The sequence below is a fragment of the Hemitrygon akajei genome, chromosome 11 (genome assembly GCF_048418815.1).
Source record: "Hemitrygon akajei chromosome 11, sHemAka1.3, whole genome shotgun sequence".
In the NCBI taxonomy this organism is placed as follows: domain Eukaryota; kingdom Metazoa; phylum Chordata; class Chondrichthyes; order Myliobatiformes; family Dasyatidae; genus Hemitrygon; species Hemitrygon akajei.
In genome coordinates, this window is record NC_133134.1 from 112,679,451 (window position 1) to 112,701,486 (window position 22,036).

Here is a 22,036-nt window from a genome sequence, read left to right on the forward strand (position 1 = left end):
AGCTAACTGCTTTACAGAACACCTCCATTCAAAGGTTTCAACGGTATATTTAATGTCAGAGAAATGTATACAATATACATCCTGAAATTCTTTTTCTTCACAACCATCCACAAAAACAGAGGAGTTAAATGACAGCTAAATGTTGGAACCCAAAGCCCCCTCCCACGTGTAAGCAGCAGTAAAGCAACAATCCCCCCTCCCCCACCAGCAAGAAAAGCATCAGCGCCCCTCCCCCCACCCACCAAGCACTCAAGCGTGCAGCGAAGCATCAATATGTTTAAAATCTTCTTACTCCTTTTCTGGTGAAGCCCACCACTGCAAGCTTGAACAGTTATTTTCCATCTAGGCATGATGTAGCAGCAGGGATTAGAACTGAATTCAATGGTTTCAGATTACTAGTTTTTCCTGATTGTGTCAGACCTAGTCAATTCACATATAAGGTCATGCACTTGTAACAATAGCATTATTCTCCTTCTGCTGTTGATACCTGATCTGATTATTTCCAGCATTCTGTTTTATTTCCTATTTCCAGCAATTCTGTGTTGTACATCTCCCTTTTCCACCAGCTGCTCATGTGCATTCTTCTCTTCTTCCCTGCCTTAAAACAGATTAGCTGTGATTAGCTATGTTGGCACCAATGCAGTTGTCCTCTGACCAACCTTGATCTCCACCATTGATCACTCTATCCCTCCCCCCTGCAACTTCAAACAGATTTAATTTTTCATATCCTTGTTCTAAAACATTAACTCTATTTTTCTTTACATGTCCTTCTGAGCATTCAAATCATTTCTGTTTTTATTTCAGATTTCTAGTTACTGTTATTTTAAATTTTCTGCATTGTCAGTCATTTACTCATGCTGTTTTCCCGTGACATTTTTGCAGCAGGTGTAACTACTCTGCAGTTGTAGGTTGTTAGCGCTGTAGCTATGTTATTAGCAGGGCTTATCCATGTATTGAATACGCTTATTTCTTTATCATGTTGCGTGAGTCAAATTAGCTGAGTGTCTTAGTGGAACTTGGGTTTCAATGCACTGTTTTCAACCTGAAATTAAACTCTTCTCGTTCCATAGGTGATACTGCAATCACTGAGTGTTTCTTGTGTTTTCTGATTACATTTTAGACTTCCAGCATCTGCATTTTTACTTTTCATATGATCATTATTAATTGTGTGTGTATGTGTGTGTTTGGCAATTCTGTTTGAAAGTAGTTGTGCATGCTTCAGTCTTGTTATCTGTATTTGGGTGCCAGTGTTGTGTATGTAGATATTCTTGGAACCAATTTCCCTCTGCTGTTCATTCCTGGACGTAGTAAAACTGCAGAACATTGATCTGATCTATTGGTTATGTTAATAACGCCACTGTTTTGCATCTATTGAGCAGGTGCAGTTACTTGCTATTAATGACAGAGCTAAGGGATATACCTGGTCGTGGAGTTACGAATTTGGATATAATTTAAATCGATTGTTGCTAATTGATAAAAAAAATTTTGAATGCCTTGTTTTGAACTTTTAGATTGATTCCGAACATTCCCAATTAGTATAGCAGATATGCCACACAATTTAATAGAGGGTTGCTTCAGTGTGAAGAGACTCTGATCTGTTCAGAAACCTTCAACAAATACAAAAAATCACCTCTTGCAGCCTGTGCCTTAGTAATCCCTGAATTTCCAACAGGAGGTGATAAACAGATATATTTGGGAGGGATGGACTTAGGAGTTCTTGGAACACAAAAATGCTAGAGGAACTCAACAGACTAGGCTGCATCTGTGGAAAAGAGGACAGTTGATGTTTCGGGCCGAGACCCTTCGTCAGGACTAGAGAAGAAAAAGATGAGTAGATTTTAAAGGTGGAGGAAGGGGAGGGAGAAACACAAAGTGATAAGTGAAGCCAGGAGGGGGAGGGGTGAAGTAAAGAGCTGGGAAGTTGGTGAAAGAGAAGGGGGAATCTAATTGGAGAGGACAGAAGGCCACGGAAGAAAGAAAGGGGAGGAACACCAGAGGGAGGCGATGGGTAGACAAGGAGATAAGGTGAGAGGGGGAAAAGAGGATGGGGAGTGGTGGGGGGGGGGGGGGAAGGAAGCATTACCAGAAGCCTTTTGATAAGGTGCTGCACAAGAGACTTATAAATAAGATACGGATGCATGGAGTCAGAGGAAGTGTATTGGCATGGGTAGTGTATTGGTTAACCAATAGAAGGCAGAGAGTTGGTATAAATGGGTGTTTCTCCGGTTGGCAGTCTGTGGTGAGTGGGGTGCTGCAGTGGTCAGTGCTGAGCCTACAGCTGTTTACCATTGACACTGATGATTTGGAAGAGGGGACTGAGTGTAGTGTAGCAAAATTTGTTGATGACACTAAACTGAGTGGAAAAACAAATTGGTCAGAGGATGTGGAGAGTCTGCAGAGGGATATAGATAGGTTAAGTGAGTGGGCCAAGGTCTAGGAGATGGAATACAACATTGGTAGGTGCGAGATCATCCACTTTGGAAGGAATAATAGAAGAACAGATTATTATTTAAATAGTGAAAGATTGCAGCATTCTGTTGTGCAGAGGGTCTTGGGAGTGCTTGTGCATGAATCGCAAAAAGTTGGCTTGCAGGTATAACAGGTTATTAAGAAGGCAAATGGAATGTTGGCCTTCATTGCTAGAGGGATTGAATTCAAGAGCAGGGAGGTCATGCTGCAACTATACAGGGTACTGGTGAGGCCGCACCTGGAGTACTGTGTGCAGTTCTGGTCTCCTTACTTGAAGGATATACTGGCTTTGGAGGCAGTGCAGAGGAGTTCACCAGGTTGATTCCAGGGATGAGGGGGCTAACCTATGAGAGATTGAGTCGCCTGGGGCTATACTCTCTGGAATTCAGAAGAATGAGAGAGGATCTTATAGAAACATACAAACTTTTGAAAGGGATACATAAAATAGTAGGAAAGTTTTTCCATTGGTCGGTGAGACTAGAACTAGGGGACATTGTCTCAAGATTCAGGGGAGAAGATTTAGGATGGAGATGAGGAGAAACTGTTTTTCCCAGAGAGTGGTGAATCTGTGGAATTCTCTGCCCATGGAAGCAGTTGAGGCTTCTTCATTAAATATATTTAAGAAACAGTTAGATAGATTTTTACATAGTAGGGGAATTAAGGGTTATGGGGAAAAGGCAGGTAGATGGAGCTGAGATTACGGACAGATCAGCCATGATCTTAATGGCGGGGCAGGCTTGATGGGCCAGATGGCCTACTCCTATTTCTTATGTTCTTATGTAAATCAACTTCCTAGCTCTTCATCTTTACCCCTCCCAGTTTTACCTATCGCCTTGTGTTTCTCCCTCTCCATCTCTCACTTTTTAAATCTGCTTCTCATCTTCTTCTCCAGTTCTGCTGAAGGATCTCACCTGAAACATTGACTATATTCTTTTCCACAGATGCTGCCAGAATTTTGTGTGTGTTGCTTGGATTTCCAGCATCCGCAGATTTTATCTTGTTTGTATTAGGAGGCCTTGGTGTTGGTTTGGAGCATCAAAGTTCAATTCCACTGACGTCTGTAAGGAGTTTGTGTGTTCTCCCTGTGGGTTTCCTCCCACAGTCCAAAGATGTACCTAGTTAATTGGTCATTGTAAATTGTACCATGATTAAGCTAGGGTTAAAATGGAGATTGCTGGATGGCATGGCTCGAAGGGTCAGAAAGACCTGTGCCATGCTGTATCTCAAAAATAAAGTAATGGTCTGCAAATTCTGCCAGAGCTGACGTGCATCCGATTCTGTTTCGAAATTCAACCAGAATGGCTTGTTCACCCTTCTGTAGGTCGTGTCTGGGTCACCAGTCTTAAATGCTACAGATCTAGTCCTATGAATCTCCTGATTCCCACAGCTTTTGCTTTAATATTGGGTGTGTTTGGTAAGTTGTCAAAAGCACACACTCATCCTCACAGGTTTTAATAAAATTGGTGTCATTCAGATTTGAAAATGAGTCCCTGAATATTGCCCAGTCCACCAACTCAAAAACAGTTCTGTAAGCGCTCCTCTGCCTTCCTTTACCATACTTTCTTGGTCCTCATCACTGGTACTACAGTCTTTAGTCTCTGCCTATATGCTGGGAGTAGAAGTACAGCCAAGTGATTGGACTTTCCAAAGTGTGGGTGTGGGATGGCACAGTAAGCATCCTTGATGGTGGTATAACAGTGATCAAGTGTGTTAGCTCCTCTGGTTCCATAGGTGAGATGTTGGTGGTAGTTCAGAGACTACTTCAAGCTGGCCTGGTTGAAATGCCCCGCAATGATAGGAAAGGCATCCAGGTGTACAGCTTTGTAACTGCTGATTACAGTGCTCGGCTTCTCCAGAGCTTGTCTGATGTTGGCCTGAGTTGCAGTGTACACCGCTACCAGGATGATGGAGAACTTGCTTGACAGAACTTGACCACCAGGTGTTATAGGTCGGGTAATCAGGACTGAGACAGAGCCACTACATCTGTGCACCATGATGAGTTAATCGTAAAACATACTCCACTTCCTCTACCTTGAAAAGGCTGAGCTGTCCTGTCTTTGCGGAGAATGGTGAAACTGCATCTGAAATGGCGCCGGCAAGAAATGTTTCTGTAAAGCAAAGTAACAGCAATCCCTTTCGTTCCTCTGGTACAGCAATCTTGCTCGGAGGTCTTTAATTTTATTTTCCAGAGACTTATGTTTGTCAGGAGTGGTTGAAAGCTCTGAATTTCAATTGTAACTGCATCTGTGCTTCTGTTGTCTTAAAGGGAAACTGCATTCGTGACCTGAGTCTGCAGTCTGGGATTCACTGGTTTTGAGGATCAATAGATTTTTTAAACATCTTAAAACAATTATGCTTACTGGCTCAGAGTCCGATGTCAGAACGTCTTTCAAGAGAGTGAACCCTCACAAGGCATCAGGCACTGATGGTGTACCTGGCAGAGCATTAAAAGTCTCTCCCATTCAACTGCTAGGAGTGGTCAAGGACATCTTTATTGATTACAATTCAGTATTCAATGCAACCATATCCTCAGTACTAATCAACATGCTCTAAAACTTGGGTCTCTGCAACTCTTTCTGCAATTAGATCTTTAACTTTCTCACTGGGAGACCACAGTCAGTGCAGATAGGTAAAAACATCTCTTCAATGACAATCAACACTGGCGCACCTCAAGGATGCGTGCTTAGCCCACTGCTCTACTCTTGCTAAATCCATGACTGTGGCTAGTTACAGTTCAAACACTATCTGAATCAGAATCAGGTTTATCATCACCGATATGTAAACTTGTTGATGACACAACTATTGTTAACAGATTTTCAGATGGTGTCAAGGAGGTGTACAGGAGTATGATATTTCAGCTGGTTGTGTGGTATCACAGCTCAACATTGGTAAAACCAAGGAATTTATTGTGAACTTCAGGAAGTCAAGGGAACACATACCAGTCCTCATTGATGGATCAACAGTGGAAAGTGTGAACAGTTTAATGTTCCTGGGTGTCTAACCTGGGCCCAACATATTGATGCAGTACAAGGAAGTCACATCAGCAGCTATATTTCATTAGGAGTTTCTGGAGAATTGGATGTCACCAAAGACCCTGGTAAATTTCTGCAGATCTACCATGGAAAATATTCTAACTGGATGCATCAGCGTTTGGTATGGAGGAGCCACTGCATAGATTCAGAAAAAGCTGCAGAAAGTTGGAAGCTCACCCTGCTCCATCGTGGGCACTAGCCTCCACAGCATCGACAATTTAAAGGTGCTGCCTCAATAAGGCAGCACCTGTCATTAAGGACTCCCATCGTCCAGGAGATGTCCTCTTTTCGTTGCCATCATCAAGGAGGAGCCTGAAGAGGCACACTCTGTTTGAAGAACAGCTTCTTCCCCACCGCCATCAGATTTGTGAATGAACAGTAAACCCATGTGCACTATCACTGATTTTTCTTTTTTACTGTATTTTTGCACTGCTTTTTTAGTATTATTGTAAATTTATAGATTTTTTGCATATTGCAATGTTCTGCTGCTGCAAAACAATGTATTTCATGACATATATCAGTGATATTAAACCTGATTTTGATTCTCATTTGTCCTGCTCCAGTTTAATAGTCTCCTGTAATGTCCGTGCTCTATAGCTGTCTAAAAACTTAATCAGTTGTGTTCATTGTTTCCCAACTTTTCTCCCTCTAAAAGGTCGATCACTTGGCCAGACTCATTACCCAACACCAGATACAGAACAGCCCCTTCTCTTGTTGAGCTATCGACATACTGATTTAAGGAATCCTCCTGTATGTACCTAAAATAAATTCTGCCCAACTTAATTGACTTACACTAGAAGGTCCCAGTTTACTACTTCCATGGCCACAACCTATTGTTTTTCCACCTTTCCTTAATCCGCCTGCATATCTGTTCCTTGATGTCTCAGTGGCTATTAGTAGAGTCCCATCAGAGTGATTGCACACTTAACTATTTTTGAGTTCTACACATATAGACTCAGTGGATGAGCCTCTGAGTGCAGCTCTGACATCGTCCATGATTGGTGGTGCAACAACCCTCCCCTCCCCCTACCCTTTTTTCTCCCTATCTATCTTTTCTAAAATATTAAAAGGCTGAGACATTATGCACTCATTCCTGTCCAGAACATCATAGTTCCCTGTACACGCACTTCAAACTATTCATCCTATCGTATCTATTGCTGTGCTCCTGCCTGTTTTTACTGGCCCTTTCTACTTTCTGCTGCATCCCTCCACTTTCTAACCTGATGCTTTGGTTCCATCCCCCTGCCAAACTAGTTTAAATGCTCCTGAGTAGCACTAATGAACCTCCCGGCCAAGATTTTGTTTCCTCTCCAGTTTAGGTGCAACCTGTCCCTCTTATACAGGTCACACCTGCCTCAGAAGAGTTTCAATGATTCAAGAACCTGAAACCCTGCCCCCTGCACCAGTTCCTCAGCCACTCATTCATGTGTGCTATCAATGTATTCCTGCCCTGACCAGCACCAGGCACCAGAGATTATCCAGAGGTTACTGCCTTGGAGGTCCTGGTCTTAAGCCTCTTTCCTAACTCCCTGTGATCTCTGCACAACACTTCTTTCCCCTTTCTGCCTATGTTATGAGTGTCATTGTGCAACATAACCTCTGGCTGCTCACTCACCGTCGTGAGACTAAGGATATACAGGTAATTAAAAAAAACATTACCTGCTCTTACCTGTGTGCCATCTTCCTGAAACCTTCGTGTTTTACACTCACCTAAGTCACTTCCTAGAATCTTCTCGCTGAACTTGTTATACCTTTGGCTTCAACTTCTCAGGCCCTATTTCCATAGTCAAAACAAATGATAAAGAGTGACTCAACACCTTTATCCTCTGCCTGTTGAGTGAAAGCCTGACGATTCACCGGTCGACTCATGCTATGGCTGCTCCTGCAATGGCCGTTCTGCTTACAGCTCGCTTCTTTTCATTGGCACAAGAAGTAAAATTCACTTGACCAGACTTGTTCTTTTCAAATAGCTCCCACCCTGCAACAATGTTACTCTCTCACTTGCTATTTCAAAGTATGAGTCACTTGTAATGCGACTTGTTCTTTTCAAATTTCTGTCATCTTCTTGCACATTCCATGGGGGTACAAGAATGACTGACTTCCTGTTCACTAGTGCTGGCCTGACCTAGCCTAAGACAAAACTCTCCCACTTGCACAAAGAAAGTGCCCCTCTTATATACCCTTTAAAACCCCTTACACAAGCTTCAAAACCTCTTACACTGTTACTTTCCCATCTGCATCCCCTTTATCTCTTACCACCTTCAGCTCAAAGGAACCTGTTCACCACTTTCCACTATTACAACTGCAGACTTGTACTTCCTTGGCTTTCTCAAACATTGTTGTGGACTGGTTCTTGCACTTTCACAAAACAATCCCACTCCAAGCTAACACATTTTGTCTTACAGACTTCCATTTTATTTTAGCATACACCAAGGAGGGATGACATTTAAGTCTTTCCTTACAGTTGCTTTTAAAATCTTGTCACCATTCCTGGAAGTGTCTGTGTAAATGTACTCGCGCTAATGTCATATACATTAAGACACAACGTCTTTAAAATAAAATGAGATGGAAATTTGGAGTAAGGTAATAAGTAAGAAATTCAAGTTGGTGTGGGCTTCATTATTTTAGAAAAAAGCTAACATCTGTGAAACCACCTAATAATGAAGTATCTGCTTGCCTTTGTACTGCATTCACTGCATTGTGATGACAACCATTTGGCTTCTAAATATAGTTCTATGTGCACTAGGATGTCAGAGAGGAAATTACTAATTATGTGGCATCTCTTGTATGCATACAGTGCATCCTCGTGACTTTATAACCTTCTTGACCCCGCAATTTATTGGCCTTTGTGTGGTGGCATTTGTCATTATCACTTTCCTCTGATGAAGGGTGTCCTGCCTGAAACTTACTGTCTGCTGATCAGCTGCTGTTGCAGAGTGTTTCCAGTAATTTTTAGTCTGACCTACAGCTTGTAGTAGAAGTTGGATAGTTGAAGTGCATTTTGCCTTCCTGGATGTGCAATTATGCTGCCAATTTTGATTGTATTGTTACAGACCTATTTATACAAAAATAGAACAGCGCATAGGGAAGTTACTGTGCTCATGTTTTTATGCATAAGCTCGTGTATATGCACGGATGGACTGACTGTATTTACAACAATTTCTTTCCTTGTATCAGCATTCCAGCATTTTGTGTATGTGAGCAACCTAGGTCTCCACTTATCACAAATACTCCCTTCGTTATCTTCTCTCCACTCACTCTGTGGCTTGCTTTTCACTTGCAACAAAAAGATCTAGAGGAACTTAATAGGCGAGGCAGCATCTAGGGAGGGAAATGGATATTCAAAATTTCTAGTGCAGCTTCCAAATCCAATAAAGGGACAAATATATGAAATGTTGACTGCTTTTCTTTCCATAGATTTACCTGATCTATTTTTCTGGCATCTTCTGTTTTTTTTTCATTTCATCTGCAGTGTTTTGCTGTTTTACCCTATGTACATTCTCTAACTGTTCCAGTCAGAGATGGGAGGTTGATTTAAAACTGACTGATACAGGATGAGCTCTGTAATTAGTTATAAAATTCACAAGCATATGTGAGTGTCCCTAATGTGCTTAATGATTATAGGGGAGCCATGCCTCTGATCCAAGTGTTTGCCTGGGAGTGAACCACATGCATGCATCTGTGTCAGACTCTTCTCTCCCAGCAGGTAAAATTTCAATGCTTATCTTAGAGGGTTGTTTCTTTGCTCATATATTTAAATTAGCATTGGTAAGTTTCTTTAGCACTTAAAGTATTTAATCCATTTTCGCTGGCGCTGAATTCATACTGATGGGGAAAATCTAAATCTATCCCCTGCATTGCATCCCAAAGTCAGGATGGTACCTGTTAGCAGATTTATTCTGTAATAACGCCTCAGCTTTATATGATAATTTTAAAATCTGCTGGTAAGTTAAAGTTTTATTAGTATTTGCAGTCTCAGTCTCTCCCTAAGAAAAATAGGACTGATTTGCCTTTTATAATATCCTAAATTGTGCTTAATTTCATCTGTAATCAGAAACAGACAGCCTAGTAGTTCTTTCTGTACTGATTTAATGATTGTGTGATGGAATGTGCTTAATGCTTTAGCTATCAGATTGATGTATTTTTCCTGTAGGAAACTGTTCACTCTTCTGATGGAGAGACAGAGTTGGGTTGGTGATGGTGGCAAAGATGATGGTAACAAGAGCTATGGAGTATTTTCCTTATTGCAAACAAAGGACCTTTGAACCTGCTTTGATTTCATCAAAGTCATTGCTGATCCTCCATTTTAGTGCTATTTTCTAGCAGTGTCACCATATTCCTTGCTTTCTTTAATACCCATAAACTTAGTTGATCCCTGTTTTGAATGAATTCCAGGGTGGACAATTTCAGAGTTTCATCATGCTTTTGAATAAAGTAATTTTTCTTCATCTCAGTTCTAAACAGCCAGGCCTTATTCTCAAACTAAACCTTCTGGCCCTGGATTCATCAGTCAAATTAAATCATCTTCCTGAATCTAACCTGTTGCATTTGGTAAGTTTTGATAGGTTTTCTCTCATTCTTCTAAACTTCAGAGAATACAGCCCTAATCTACTCAAATCTCTCTTCATACAGTAAAGCTGCCATCCATGGAACGAACTAGTAAAATGTAATTTTGCCAATGATACTAAATGATGAAATTAGGAATTGTGAGAATACCAAGAGGCTTCATAAGTTAAAGCAACTTGGGGTGGGAGGGGAATAAAACAAATAATATGGATAAATGAATCTTTTTGTTGAAAAAGTTGGTATTTTATTGAAATTGTGTTAAATTGGATGTTTACATGTGCAAAGAGACATCAGTGTTCTTGTACACCATTTACTGGAGGCAAGAATGCAGGAAAAGTGAACAACCAAGGCAAAAGTCTTATTGGACTTGGGGGGAATTTGCATGCAGGAGCAACTATGTCATGTTTCAGTTATACAGTTATGAGTCTTTTATTTTAAGGCAATCCCAGTGAATACTTGGGAAATTAACATTCCCCTAGCAATGTAACCCTATTTTTATCACATCTTTGATTTCTGTTTACATGTCTATTCCTCCCTGTGGGTTGTGTGCAGAGTACTCCCAGCAAAGTGATATTAGCCTTTTTATTTCTAATCTTCACCTATATCATCCCATGAGGAGCCTTCTAGGGTATCCTTCATTAATATTGGAGTAGTGCGTTCTTTGACAATATGATGCCACATCCTCTTACATCCCTTCTGTCTCATTCTCTACCCTATTGGTGGCTATTGGTGTTTCGCAAAATTGAGGATCTTCAATTATTTTTAATTACTGAAGAGATAAAACAGCTTTCACCTGCATAAAGCATAAAATTGGTATCATTAGCAATTTAAGCAATGATAATCGGCTACAATATATGAATCCCTAGCATATTAGTCAATTTCAAATTTTATGTTCTACATTTCCTTCATAAACCTTCATTCGTTTAATTGTGATCACAATTTTGCACACATTCTCCCTGCAGTTTAAAACCAAAAAATGTTCCGGTCATATTTATAACATTTTGAATTTATTTTAAAGGGACTGCCAAGTTAGAGGTACACATTATGATCACGTGTCAAGGGAAAACTGATTGAATGGTTAATAGCTGAATGCTAACACTATTAAACCATTTAAGTTTTAACCATCTTGTTTTGGTTACAGGACCTTTCACTGATGTTGTTACTACGAACTTGAAACTGAGTAACCCATCAGATAAAAATGTATGTTTTAAAGTGAAGACTACAGCTCCACGTAGATATTGTGTGAGGCCTAACAGTGGAGTTATTGATGCAGGAACTTCAATTAATGTATCAGGTATGGCATGTTGCAGTTTTATATTGTAAATTTGTTTGTGGATGTCCATTGCCTAAATATTGTCTTAATTTTGTTCTTGCATAGCTTAACTTGAATATTAATGGCTAAAAAAATCAATGTTGGAATCTTGAGTGTTTGGACATGAGTTTTGGAGGTGGCATGGGTTATGGCTGAGGAAAGGTCAGACTTTGTGTTAATCTTTGTGTGGAGTTTCTCATTGATTCAATTAGATTTCTTCTACTGTGAATGTCTGTAAGAAAGTGAATCTCAGGAAAGTATATGGTGACATATACATACTTAGATAATTTACTTTGAACGTTAAACTTTGAAGGGGGTAATTCTGGTTTTTAAAACAGTAATGAAATTGACAGCTCATCTCATGAATGTTGTGAACTTCATGCTGGTATGTAATTGTAGATGTGTCTTATTTTTTAACCTTATTTAAAGTCAATGTATTTTAGATTTTTTTGGGGGGGTGGGAGGGTTTCCTATCAGTATATGATCTGATTTAGTTAATTTTGACTGAAATATTTTAAAAGGCTTGCAGTTGTGAAAACAGAGGAGACAGTTTTATTTCGGATCTTGTTCCCAAGCTATTGCTGAAATTTCCCTTCAAGGACCTGCGTCCTCTGGGGAATTCTCTTCAGACTGAAGTTTTCCGATGAATTCCTCTGATTTCCAGGGTATTCCTTATGATTTCAAGATTTTCCAGGCAAGCACCCACAAAAAGGCAAACAAAAATGGATTTCATTAGCTTGTGCTACATGGTATTTAATTGTATTATATGATTTCACCAAACAGTTTATTTCACTTGTATTTTAAATGAACAAAGCAAAAGCCCAGTATAAGGGTAATGTGGTAGGTGTGTTAGCTTATAACCAGCTCTTCAGAAAATGTACCTTTCAGTTGTCTGAATTGAATATCTATGAGGTATTTGTCATAAAAATCCAATTAATTAGTTTTTTGGTAAGAGAGTCAACCAACTGTACATGATCAAGCCCACAGACAACTAACCCACACCAAATTCTTTTTTGATTTAAATTTTAATTGCTCATTAAATAGTTATTTTGGTGAAGGCACCCCATATAACTTATTCTCCAGAAAATGTCCTCTGTAAACAAAATTAGTTTATTCAAGCTGATGTGAAAACAAAGAAAAATCTAAAGATTATGGCTTAGATTATCTATACTTAATGTCTGAATTTCCTCTTGAACTCCCTCTGAGAACTCAAAGCAAAAGGCACTCTGTTGACTGAAAACTGCACACATGGGGACTATCTTGCCTGTCAATTTTTGAGGTTAAATGATAGAAGGAACCAGCACCAGCATGGTTCATTTTCACTCCTGTGTATTTCACATAACAATGGGAAGGGCATGTTTCTCTGATGGCCCAATTTAATTTGCTGTGTAACAATATTAAGATTGTTGCTGATGGAACCCCAAGGACTTTCATTTTCTCTAGTGGTGTTGATTTTTGTTTTGGTGTAGGGTTTTCATGAACTATCTGTTGGGTGAATGTTTGTGAATAATATATGCATCTTATAGTTAGTGATCTCCACAGAGCAATAAATTTGGAACCTGCTCTCTAATATTGCATTTTGTGTAAGGAAACTCCTTACTTGAACTAGAAGTAAATGTTCTACAAATCACTTCAGTGTTGAGAACTCTGCTGCCTTCATGTTCTAAGAATATGTAGTAAAAATAAAGCTAAATAAAACCTTGTAAAACTATTCAGCCCCCAATCCTTTGGTCACATAAATGAGTATTACAATCAAGGATTTTGATCAATGTAACTAAGAATTTTTATTTGTGATTCATGTGCTCCTTTTTTTCCACAGTATAGCCCTAAATAAGTGAAATTTATAAAACATGAAAACTAAAAATCCAATAACTGAAATGTTAGCAATTCATAAGTATTTATCCCCTTACCTTAGTACTTAATTGAAACATGTCTCACACCTATTACAGCCAGTAGTCTTTTTTGATAACTCATTTGCATTGCACAACATGATGGAGCAAGTTTTACCCACTCCTCCTTGCAAAATTGCTCAAGCTGATTGGGGAGTGGGGGTGGACAACAATCTTGAGGTCTTGCCAGAAAAGTTTGATTGGGTTAAGGTCAGGTCTCTGAACCACTCAAGGACATCAGTTTTCTTCATTTGAAGCCACTCCTTGGTTGTTCTAGCAGTGTGCTTTAGGTTGTTGTCTTATGGACAGATGAAGTTCCTCCCCACTTTAAGCTTTCTGGTAGAGGTTAGCAGGTTTTTATCCAGGATCTCTCTGTAGTTAGCAGCATTCATCTTCCATCAATCCTCACCAGTTTTCCCGTCCCTGCTGCTGAAAACCATCCCCATAGCATGATGCTACATCCACCATACTTTACAGTAGGGATGGTGTTATCTGGCTGATGTGTAGTATTAGATTTAAAGTTGCATTTTAATCTCATCCAACCACAAGACCTTCTTCCACGTCTTTATAGTATCTTCTAAGTGATGCTATGCAAAGTCTTTTGATGGGTAAGAATATACTTTAAAATTGGGCTTCTTCCTGGCTACTCTTCCATAAATGACCATTATGTGCAAGGCCTTGGCGATTGTGGAGCCGTGAACTTCATCTCCAGTTGCCTCTCTTACAAGTGTCATTCTTCTCTGGTGACTCACTTTAGGGGGACAGCCTGACCTAGACAATGTGGCTGTGTTTTCATATTTTCTCCACTTTTTCGTGATAGACTGCACTGAGCTCTGTTCAGTGCCTTTTAGATGGTCTTGTACCCTTGCATAGATTATCATTTCCCTGACTTGTATTGAATGCTCTTTTGTATTCATTTTCGTTTGGTCTGTTGAAAATCCACCATACTGTTGGACTTTACAGAGAGACAGGGTATTATTCCTATAAATTCATTAAAAAAAAGGTAGTCCTCCAATTTACTACATATATATTAACAAATTGGTGAGGTGGTGAGGCAATATGTATATTGTACCTGAGGAAGATTCCCATTGTAATTACAAAGGGGATGAATACTTTTTCAGCCTCTCAATTTTGGTTTTTAATTTTTAGTAAATTAAATTTTTAGTAATATTTCTTTTAATGTGACATGATGCACAATGTTTTGTAGATTAGCTCACAACATCCTACTTCAAGGTATTTTAACTCTAGAAAATGAGAGTAAAATGTGAAAATAGTTGTGAGGAGTTGTGAGAAAAATATATTCCTACTTCTAAAACGTATCCACTTTCTTCCCTCCTGCTCCTTCTACTCTACTTTATCTCCATGGTCAAACTAGGTAATTTCTAAAATAAAAAATGGATAAAGAAAGTTAAATGACAATGAGAAAAAAGTTCTAAGTATTTTACATTTGGAATCTGTGGGCTCAAAGATCCAGGTCATTGCATGCACCAGTTGTTCTCTGCTTAGAAAATGGTTTTCTTTATGATGCAATTTCTGCTTCAGTCAGGTATCCATCTAGCTTCATCTTGAAGACAGCGAATTGGCATCCTGTTAATAGGAAATGTATTCCAGGGAGTTGCATTGGTGGAGGAACAGAGGAATCTTGAGGTCTAGGTCCATAGATCCCTCTAAGCTGTGCACAAGTTGAAGGGGCGATTTAAAAAATAACGGCGAATGGTGGCCTTCATTAGTCACGAGGTTGAACTTAAGAGCCATGAGGTAGAGTTGCAGCTCTATAAAGCACTGGTTAGACCACACTTGGTGTTTGTTTCTGGTCTCGTTATAGGAAGAATGCAGAGGAGGTTTATTAGGATGCTGCCTAGATTAGTGAACATGTCTGGTTAGGGCTTTTCTGTATGAAATGAAGGAAAATGAGAGGTGACTTGATAGAGGTGTATATAAGAAACATAGAATGGACAGCAGTATCTTTCTCCTAAGGCAGTGAGTGCTAATCTGACAGGACATACTTCTAAGGTGATTGGGTGAAAGTATTGGGAATATCAGGTAGATTTTTTTATACAGATTGGTAAGTGCATGGAAGGCACTGCTGTGTGTGGTGATAAAGACAGATACTTTAGAGTCACTTAAAGCTCTTAGGCACATAGATGAAAGAGAAATGGAGGGTTACTTAGGAGGGAAGGGTTAGATTGATCTTTGAGTATGTTAGATGATCAGTACATCATTGGGCCGGAGCCTGTGTTGTACTTTTCTATGTTCTAGTTCTTTCCTTTGAAAACTAAGTTAAAGTGCCTGTACTAGGTGCTGGTGAAGCCAGAAAGAAGAAGGTAATAGAGTTTAACACGTGGCAAAAGAGATTGTGCAGGAGGGAGGGCTTCATATTTTTAGATCAATGGGCTCTCTTCCCATTGTGGGAAGGTGGGACCTGTTATAGACAGGGCGGTTTGCACCTGAACTGGAAGGGTCTAATACCCTTGCGGGAAGGTTTGCTAGTGCTGGGGGGTGGGTTAAACTAGAGTTGCAGGGGGATGGGAACCAGAATGCCAGAGCAGATAATGGAGTGGTTGTGGAGAAAGATAAAAGTCAGGAATTGAAAGATTGAACAGGGTAGGAGTTGTGTATATTTCAATGCAAGGGTATTGTAGAAAAGGTGAATGAGCTTAGGGCATGGATCAGCACGCGGAGTTATGACATTGTAGCCATTAGTGAGACTTGGTTGCAGGATGGGCAGGACTGGCAGTTTAATATTCTGGAGTTCTGTTGTTTTAGACATGAAAGAGTGGGAGAGATTAAAGAGGGAGGGATGGCATTACCAGTCAGGAAAAATGTGACAGTGCTCACATAGGACAGAGCTTATCTAGTGATACTACATGGGTGGACCTGAGGAATCAGAAATGGATGACTATGTTAATGGGATTATATTATAGACCATCCAATAGTCAGTGATAATTAGAGGAGCTAATTTGTAGAGAGATCGTAGACTGTTGCAAGAAACACAAGGTTGTGATAATAGGTGATTTTAACTTCCTACATATTGACTGGGACTACTGTACAGTAAAAGGGCTGGATGGATAGAGTTTGTCAAATGTGTCAGGAAAAGTGTCCTTAATTGGTATATAGAGATCCCAGTTAGAGACAGTGTGATATTAGATCTCCTATTAGGGAATGAGACATGGCAAGTGACTGAAATTTGTGTTGGGGAACTTTTGGATCTATTGATCATAATGCCATTGGCTTCAAGGTACTTGTGATGAAGGATTAGTCAGATCCTCAAATTGGTAAAAGGCCAGTTTTGATGGTGTCAGAAAGGATCTGATAGGTGTGGATTGGGACAGGTTGATTTCTGGCAAAGATGTGCTTGGAAGTGTGAGACCTTCGAAATTAAAATTTTGAGAGTACAGAGTTTCCATGTTCCTGTCAGAATAAAAGGCAGGGGTGCAAACTTTAGGGTACCTTGGTTTTCAAGATATATTGAAACCCTGGTTAAAAAGAGGAATGAAATCCTTAGCAGGTAAGAACAAATGAAGTTTTTGAGTATAAGAAATGCAAAAGAACGAAGAAATCAGGAGGGCTAAAAGAACACATGAGGTTTCTGTAGCAGACAAGGTGAAGAAGAATTCCAAGGGTGTATTAAGAGCAAAAGGATAGCGAGAGGAAAAATTGGTCCTTTTGAAGATCAGAATGGTCTTCTATGCATGCAGTCAAACAAGATGGAGGAGATCTTAAATGGATTTCTTGTATCTGTATTTACTCAGGAGATGGACATAGAATCTTGAAGTGAAACAAAAGTGGTGAGGTCATGGACCCTACACAGGTTACAGAGGAGGAGGTTTTTGCTGTTCTGAGGCAAATTAAGGTGGATAAATCCCTAGGGCTTGAAAAGATGTTCCTGTAGCAATGGATGATGTGTCAGTATATTGACGGATAGCTAATGTTCTTTCATTGTTTCAGAAAGGCTCTAGGAATAACTTGGGAAATTATAGGCTGGTAAGTCTGATATTGGAAAGTATTCTAAGGAACCGGATGTACAAGTATTTGGATAGTCAGGGACTGATGCATATATTTGGATGCTCATTCAATACCATCATCCCCTCAAAATTAATCAAAAAGCTCTAAGACTTTGGCCTCAATACCTTCTTGTGCAATTGGATCCTGGGTTTCTTCACTTACAGACGCCAGTCAGTTCAAAGGTTCAAAAAAAGGGTCAAAGGTTCATTTATTATCAAAGTATGCAATTTGAAATTCTTATTCTCAGGGTAGCCATGAAATCAAGAAAGAAGAAAGGCAGCATGATCATCAAAAATCCTCCCTCCCCGCACAAAAAAGGAACAAGTACATCAACCCCAAATGGCAAAGCAACTCCTCCATGATCTCCATTAGCACAGGTGCACCACAAGGCTGTGTGCTTAGCCTCCTGCTGTACTTTCTTTACACTTATGACTGTGTGGCTAAGCTCAGCTCCAATGCCATATTCAAGATTGCTGGCAACACTGTTGTCATAGGCCAAATCAAAGGAGGTGATGAATCAACATATAGGAGGGAGATTGAAAATCTGGCTGAGTGGTGCCATAACAACAGCCTCTGAAAGTCAGCAAGACCAAGGAACTGATTATTGACTTCAGTAGAAGGAAACCAGAGGTCCAACAGCCTTTCCTCATTGGAGGATCAGAGGTGGAGAGGGTCAGCAACATTAAATTCCTCAGTGTTATTATTTTGGAGGACCTGTCCTGGGCTCAGCATGCAAGTAGATTTCTGAAGAACGCATGACAGCGCGTCTACTTTCCTAGGAGTTTGTGGAGATTTGGCATGATATCTAAAACTTTGATAAATGTCCGTAGATGTGTGGTGAAGAGTATATTGAATGGATGTATTACAGCCTGGCATGGAAACACTAATGCTCTTGAATGGAAAATCCTACAAAATGTGGATGTGGTCCAGTCCATAAAGGGTAAAGACCTCCCCAATTGAGCATATCTACGTGAAACACTGAAATGCAGCATCCATCGTCAAGGACCCCCACAGCCCAGGACATGCTCTCTTCTCACTGCTGCCATCAGGAGCTTCAGGACCCATGCACGCAGATTCAGGGACAGTTACTGCCTCTCACCTATCTGACTCTTGAACCAAAAGGGACAACTTCACTTGCCCCATCATTGAAATACTCCCATGACCAGTGGACTCATTTTCAAGAACACTTCATCTCATGTTCTCTATATTTATTGCTTATTTATTATTATTTTTTCTTTCTTTTTGTATTTGCTCATTTTGTTTTCTGCACATTGGTTGATCGCCCAAGTTAAGTAGCCTTTCATTGATTTTGTGATGGTTATTATTCGGTACATTTATTGAGTATGCCCACAAGAAAATGAATCTTGGTTGTATATGGTGGCACATATGTACTTTGAACTTTTGATTTATGGATAATCAGCATGGCTTGTGTGTGGTAAGTTGTATCAACCAATCTTATAAAGCTTTTTGAGGAAGTTACCTAGAAAGTCAATAAAGACAAGGCAGAGGATGTTGTCTACATGGACTTTAGTGAGGTCTTCAAGGTCCTGCATGGGAGGTTGTTTAAAAAGGTTCATTCTCTTGGCATTCAGGATGAGGTAGTGAATTGGATTAGACATCGGCTTTGCGGGAGGAGCCTGAGAGTGGTAATGGATAGTTGCCTTCTATCTGGAGGCCTGTGACTAGTGGCATGCCACAGAGATCAGTGCTGGTCTGTTGTTGTTTGTCATCAATAACAACAATCCGGATGATAATGTAGTAAAATAGATCATTAAGTTTGCAGATGACACCAAGATTGGGGGTGTAGTGGACAGTAAGGAAGGCTGTAAAAACTTGCAGCTGGAAAAATAGGCTGAAAAATGACAGATGGGATTTAATACAAATGTGTGTGGGTGTGCACTTCGGGAGGATAAACCAGGGCAGTACTTACACGGTGAGTAGTATGGTAGAACAGAGAGTCTGGGAATATAGATCTATAATTCCCTGAAAGTGGTGTCACAGATAGATAGGGTCCTAAACACTTTTTGTTACTTGACCATAAATCAAAGTATTGAGTACAGGGATTAGGGATGTTATGTTAAAGCTGTATAAGATGTTGGCGAGGCCTAATTTGGAGTATTGTGTGCAGCTCTGGTCACATACCTAGAGGAAATGTATCAATAAGATTGAAAAAGAGCAGTGAAAGTTTGCAAGGATGTTGCCAGGACCTGACGACCTGAGTTAGAGGGGAAAAAGTGGAATAGGTTGGGATTTCTATTCCCTAGAGCGTAAGAGAATCGTAGGATATTTGATAGAGTTACACAGAATTATGGGGGGTGTAGATAGAATAAGTGTAAACAGGCTTTTTGCACTAAGGGATGAAGCTAGAACTGGAGGTCATTGGATTAAGGGTGAAAGGTGAAATGTTTAAGGGGCATCTTCATTTAGAGGGGTGGTGAGAATGGGGTGAGCTGCCAATGGAAGTGGTGGATTTCAACATTTAAGAGTAATTTAGATAGATACATGGATAGGAAGGGTATGGAGCACTTTGGTCTGGTTTCAGGTTGATGGGAGTTGGCAAATTTGCAAATTTGCCATGGGCTAGTTGTGCTGAAGGGCCTATTTCAGTGCTGTAGTATTCTATGACTCGATGACTAACAGTGTGAGGATGTATTCTCAACACGATTGCCTCCCAGCGTGGAATCTGAATGCTCATTCAGTGTCTAGTGAGTGTTATATCAGCTGATAACATAGGAACAAATGAAAATAGGAGCAGTTGTAGGCTACCAGGACCCTCATGGGGAGAAGATTGCTTTGTAAAATTAAAATGATTCTCTTTAATGTTTTACTTACACAAATAACTTGGGCAAATCTCCACTATTCTTGTGTCATTTAATTGGCAAAAAGGCTTCTGTTTAACATTTTGTCAAAATGATGTAACTGTAATCAAAACTGAATAGAACCGTTCAGTGATGTAACAAACGAGTATCGGCTGAAGTTAGCATTAGTGCAACTTTGTACCCCTGGTGGGAGAGGATCTGAAGTTCACAGCAGATGTGCCAGTGAAATTGCGGTGTGGATGTTCAAGGCTTCACGTTCTCCAACATTTAAACAGCTTGCTTATTCTTTTATCTGAGTGTATCAGAGTTGCTTGTCTTGTTGCTTACTGTGTAACCAGGGCTGTTCAGTCCATTGGGTCCTTATCAGCTAACAACAAAACAATGCCATCAGTTTCAGATAGTTTCGCTCGTGCTCAAGGTTTAATCATCTTGCCACCAATGGATAACCTACCAGCACATGTTGTGGAGGAGAAGCAAGAGTGTTCAATATTTTGGGCAATTAATGAAAGGAATTTCATAACTAAGTAGAGCAGAGGTGAAATAGATGTTTATTTAGAAAAACATGTTTCCAATAACCTGGATTCCATATTCTCATATTCACTCTCCACAAAAATACTGTGAATTAGTGTGTATAAAGGCTGATTTATACTTGTGCGTACAGGCTACGCTGTAGCCCTAATTTTCACTTCTGCATTGCTCTACGCCGTAGCGAGCATGTGTTGGTATGCGCCAAAACGCTAGTTGGCGGTGGGGTTTCTATGCCACAATGTTGAGTTTCTTTGTGAGAGACATGGATGAGGAAATGCATTTCAAACATTTTCGCATGTCAGCAAGCAGATTTGGTTCATCTATTTCACATCGGAGTACAGACATGGCGGAGAAGAAGCAACCGGAAATGCGTAGGAGGAAATGCGATGCTACCAAGCGGACCAATCACAATTGTTGTAGTCTGCGTCGCAGCGGCGCGAGTTAATTTTTTGGGGAGGTGAACGTCACCTTACAGCATAGGGTACACAGTACCTACGGCGTAGATGCGATGCACAAGTATAGTCAGCCTTAAAGTATAATTATGCACACTCTTTGGCATTTTAGGTTGAGTGTTAATACATGTACAGGAAAAAACATGAGCACTTTGTGCAAAATGTTATCAGTGTGAAGAACTTGGATTGGCAGGTATTAGCATGGGTTTCAAAACCATAGGTTGCTCTCACCAGCGGGGACTATTAGTTAAAGGCAGATTTTTCATTTTGAGTCTTCCAGATGCTCTACATTCCAAAGACATACAGCTTAGTAGTTACTTGGCAACAGTGGTGTAATTGGGCAGCACAGGATTGTTGGGACAGAATGGCCTGTGTTGTATCTCAAAATAAATAAACTTGCTTAATGTTTCCTCATTCATCAGATGCATCTTTCCTCTGAAAAGTGTATATGCAGGCAAAGCTGTATCCTAATCAACAAAGAAATGTTTTATTATCAATGTAGTGAAGTAGCACTTGCTCACTAGTCTATCAGATCTCTGCCTCAAAACACTGGTCTCACAGTGCCAGAGTCCCAGGTTCAGTTGTGACCTCTAGTACAGTTCGCATTTTCTCCTTTTGACCCTGTAGATTTCAGTTTTCAAAAGATGCGCACGTTGAGAGATTAATTGGCCAATTAAATTATCACTGGTCTATAGGCGAGTTGTAGAACCTGGGGACCTGATGAGAATGTGGAGATTAGCGCAGGACCAGTGTAAATAGTTGGTAGGCATGGTCTTGTGCTGAAGGACTGTTTTTCCTGCTGTATTATTCTGACTCTATGATCTGGAAGTTTATAAAAGATGATTCATAAGATGGTGGTAGATCAGAAAGAGCAGAGATGTATATTGTTATAATCTGCAGTGTAGTGGCCCAGCACATTTGTCAGCTGTTACATTTTGGCTGAAGGATCAAACTTGATTAAATT

At 40.1% G+C, this 22,036-nt stretch overlaps 1 protein-coding gene across 3 annotated transcripts in view; it reads left to right on the top strand.

Moving 5' to 3' along the window:
* The window catches only part of vapb (VAMP (vesicle-associated membrane protein)-associated protein B and C), a 62,542-nt gene that overhangs the window by 12,168 nt on the left and 28,338 nt on the right, over nt 1–22,036 (top strand). For 2 of the 3 annotated variants that reach the window (XM_073061516.1, XM_073061518.1), the window contains exon 2: nt 11,209–11,361. In XM_073061516.1, coding sequence (XP_072917617.1) covers nt 11,209–11,361 — 153 coding nt within the window. Of the gene's footprint in view, nt 1–9,125; nt 9,208–11,208; nt 11,362–22,036 lie in introns of all 3 variants that reach the window. The other variant, XM_073061517.1, reaches the window with a different exon arrangement.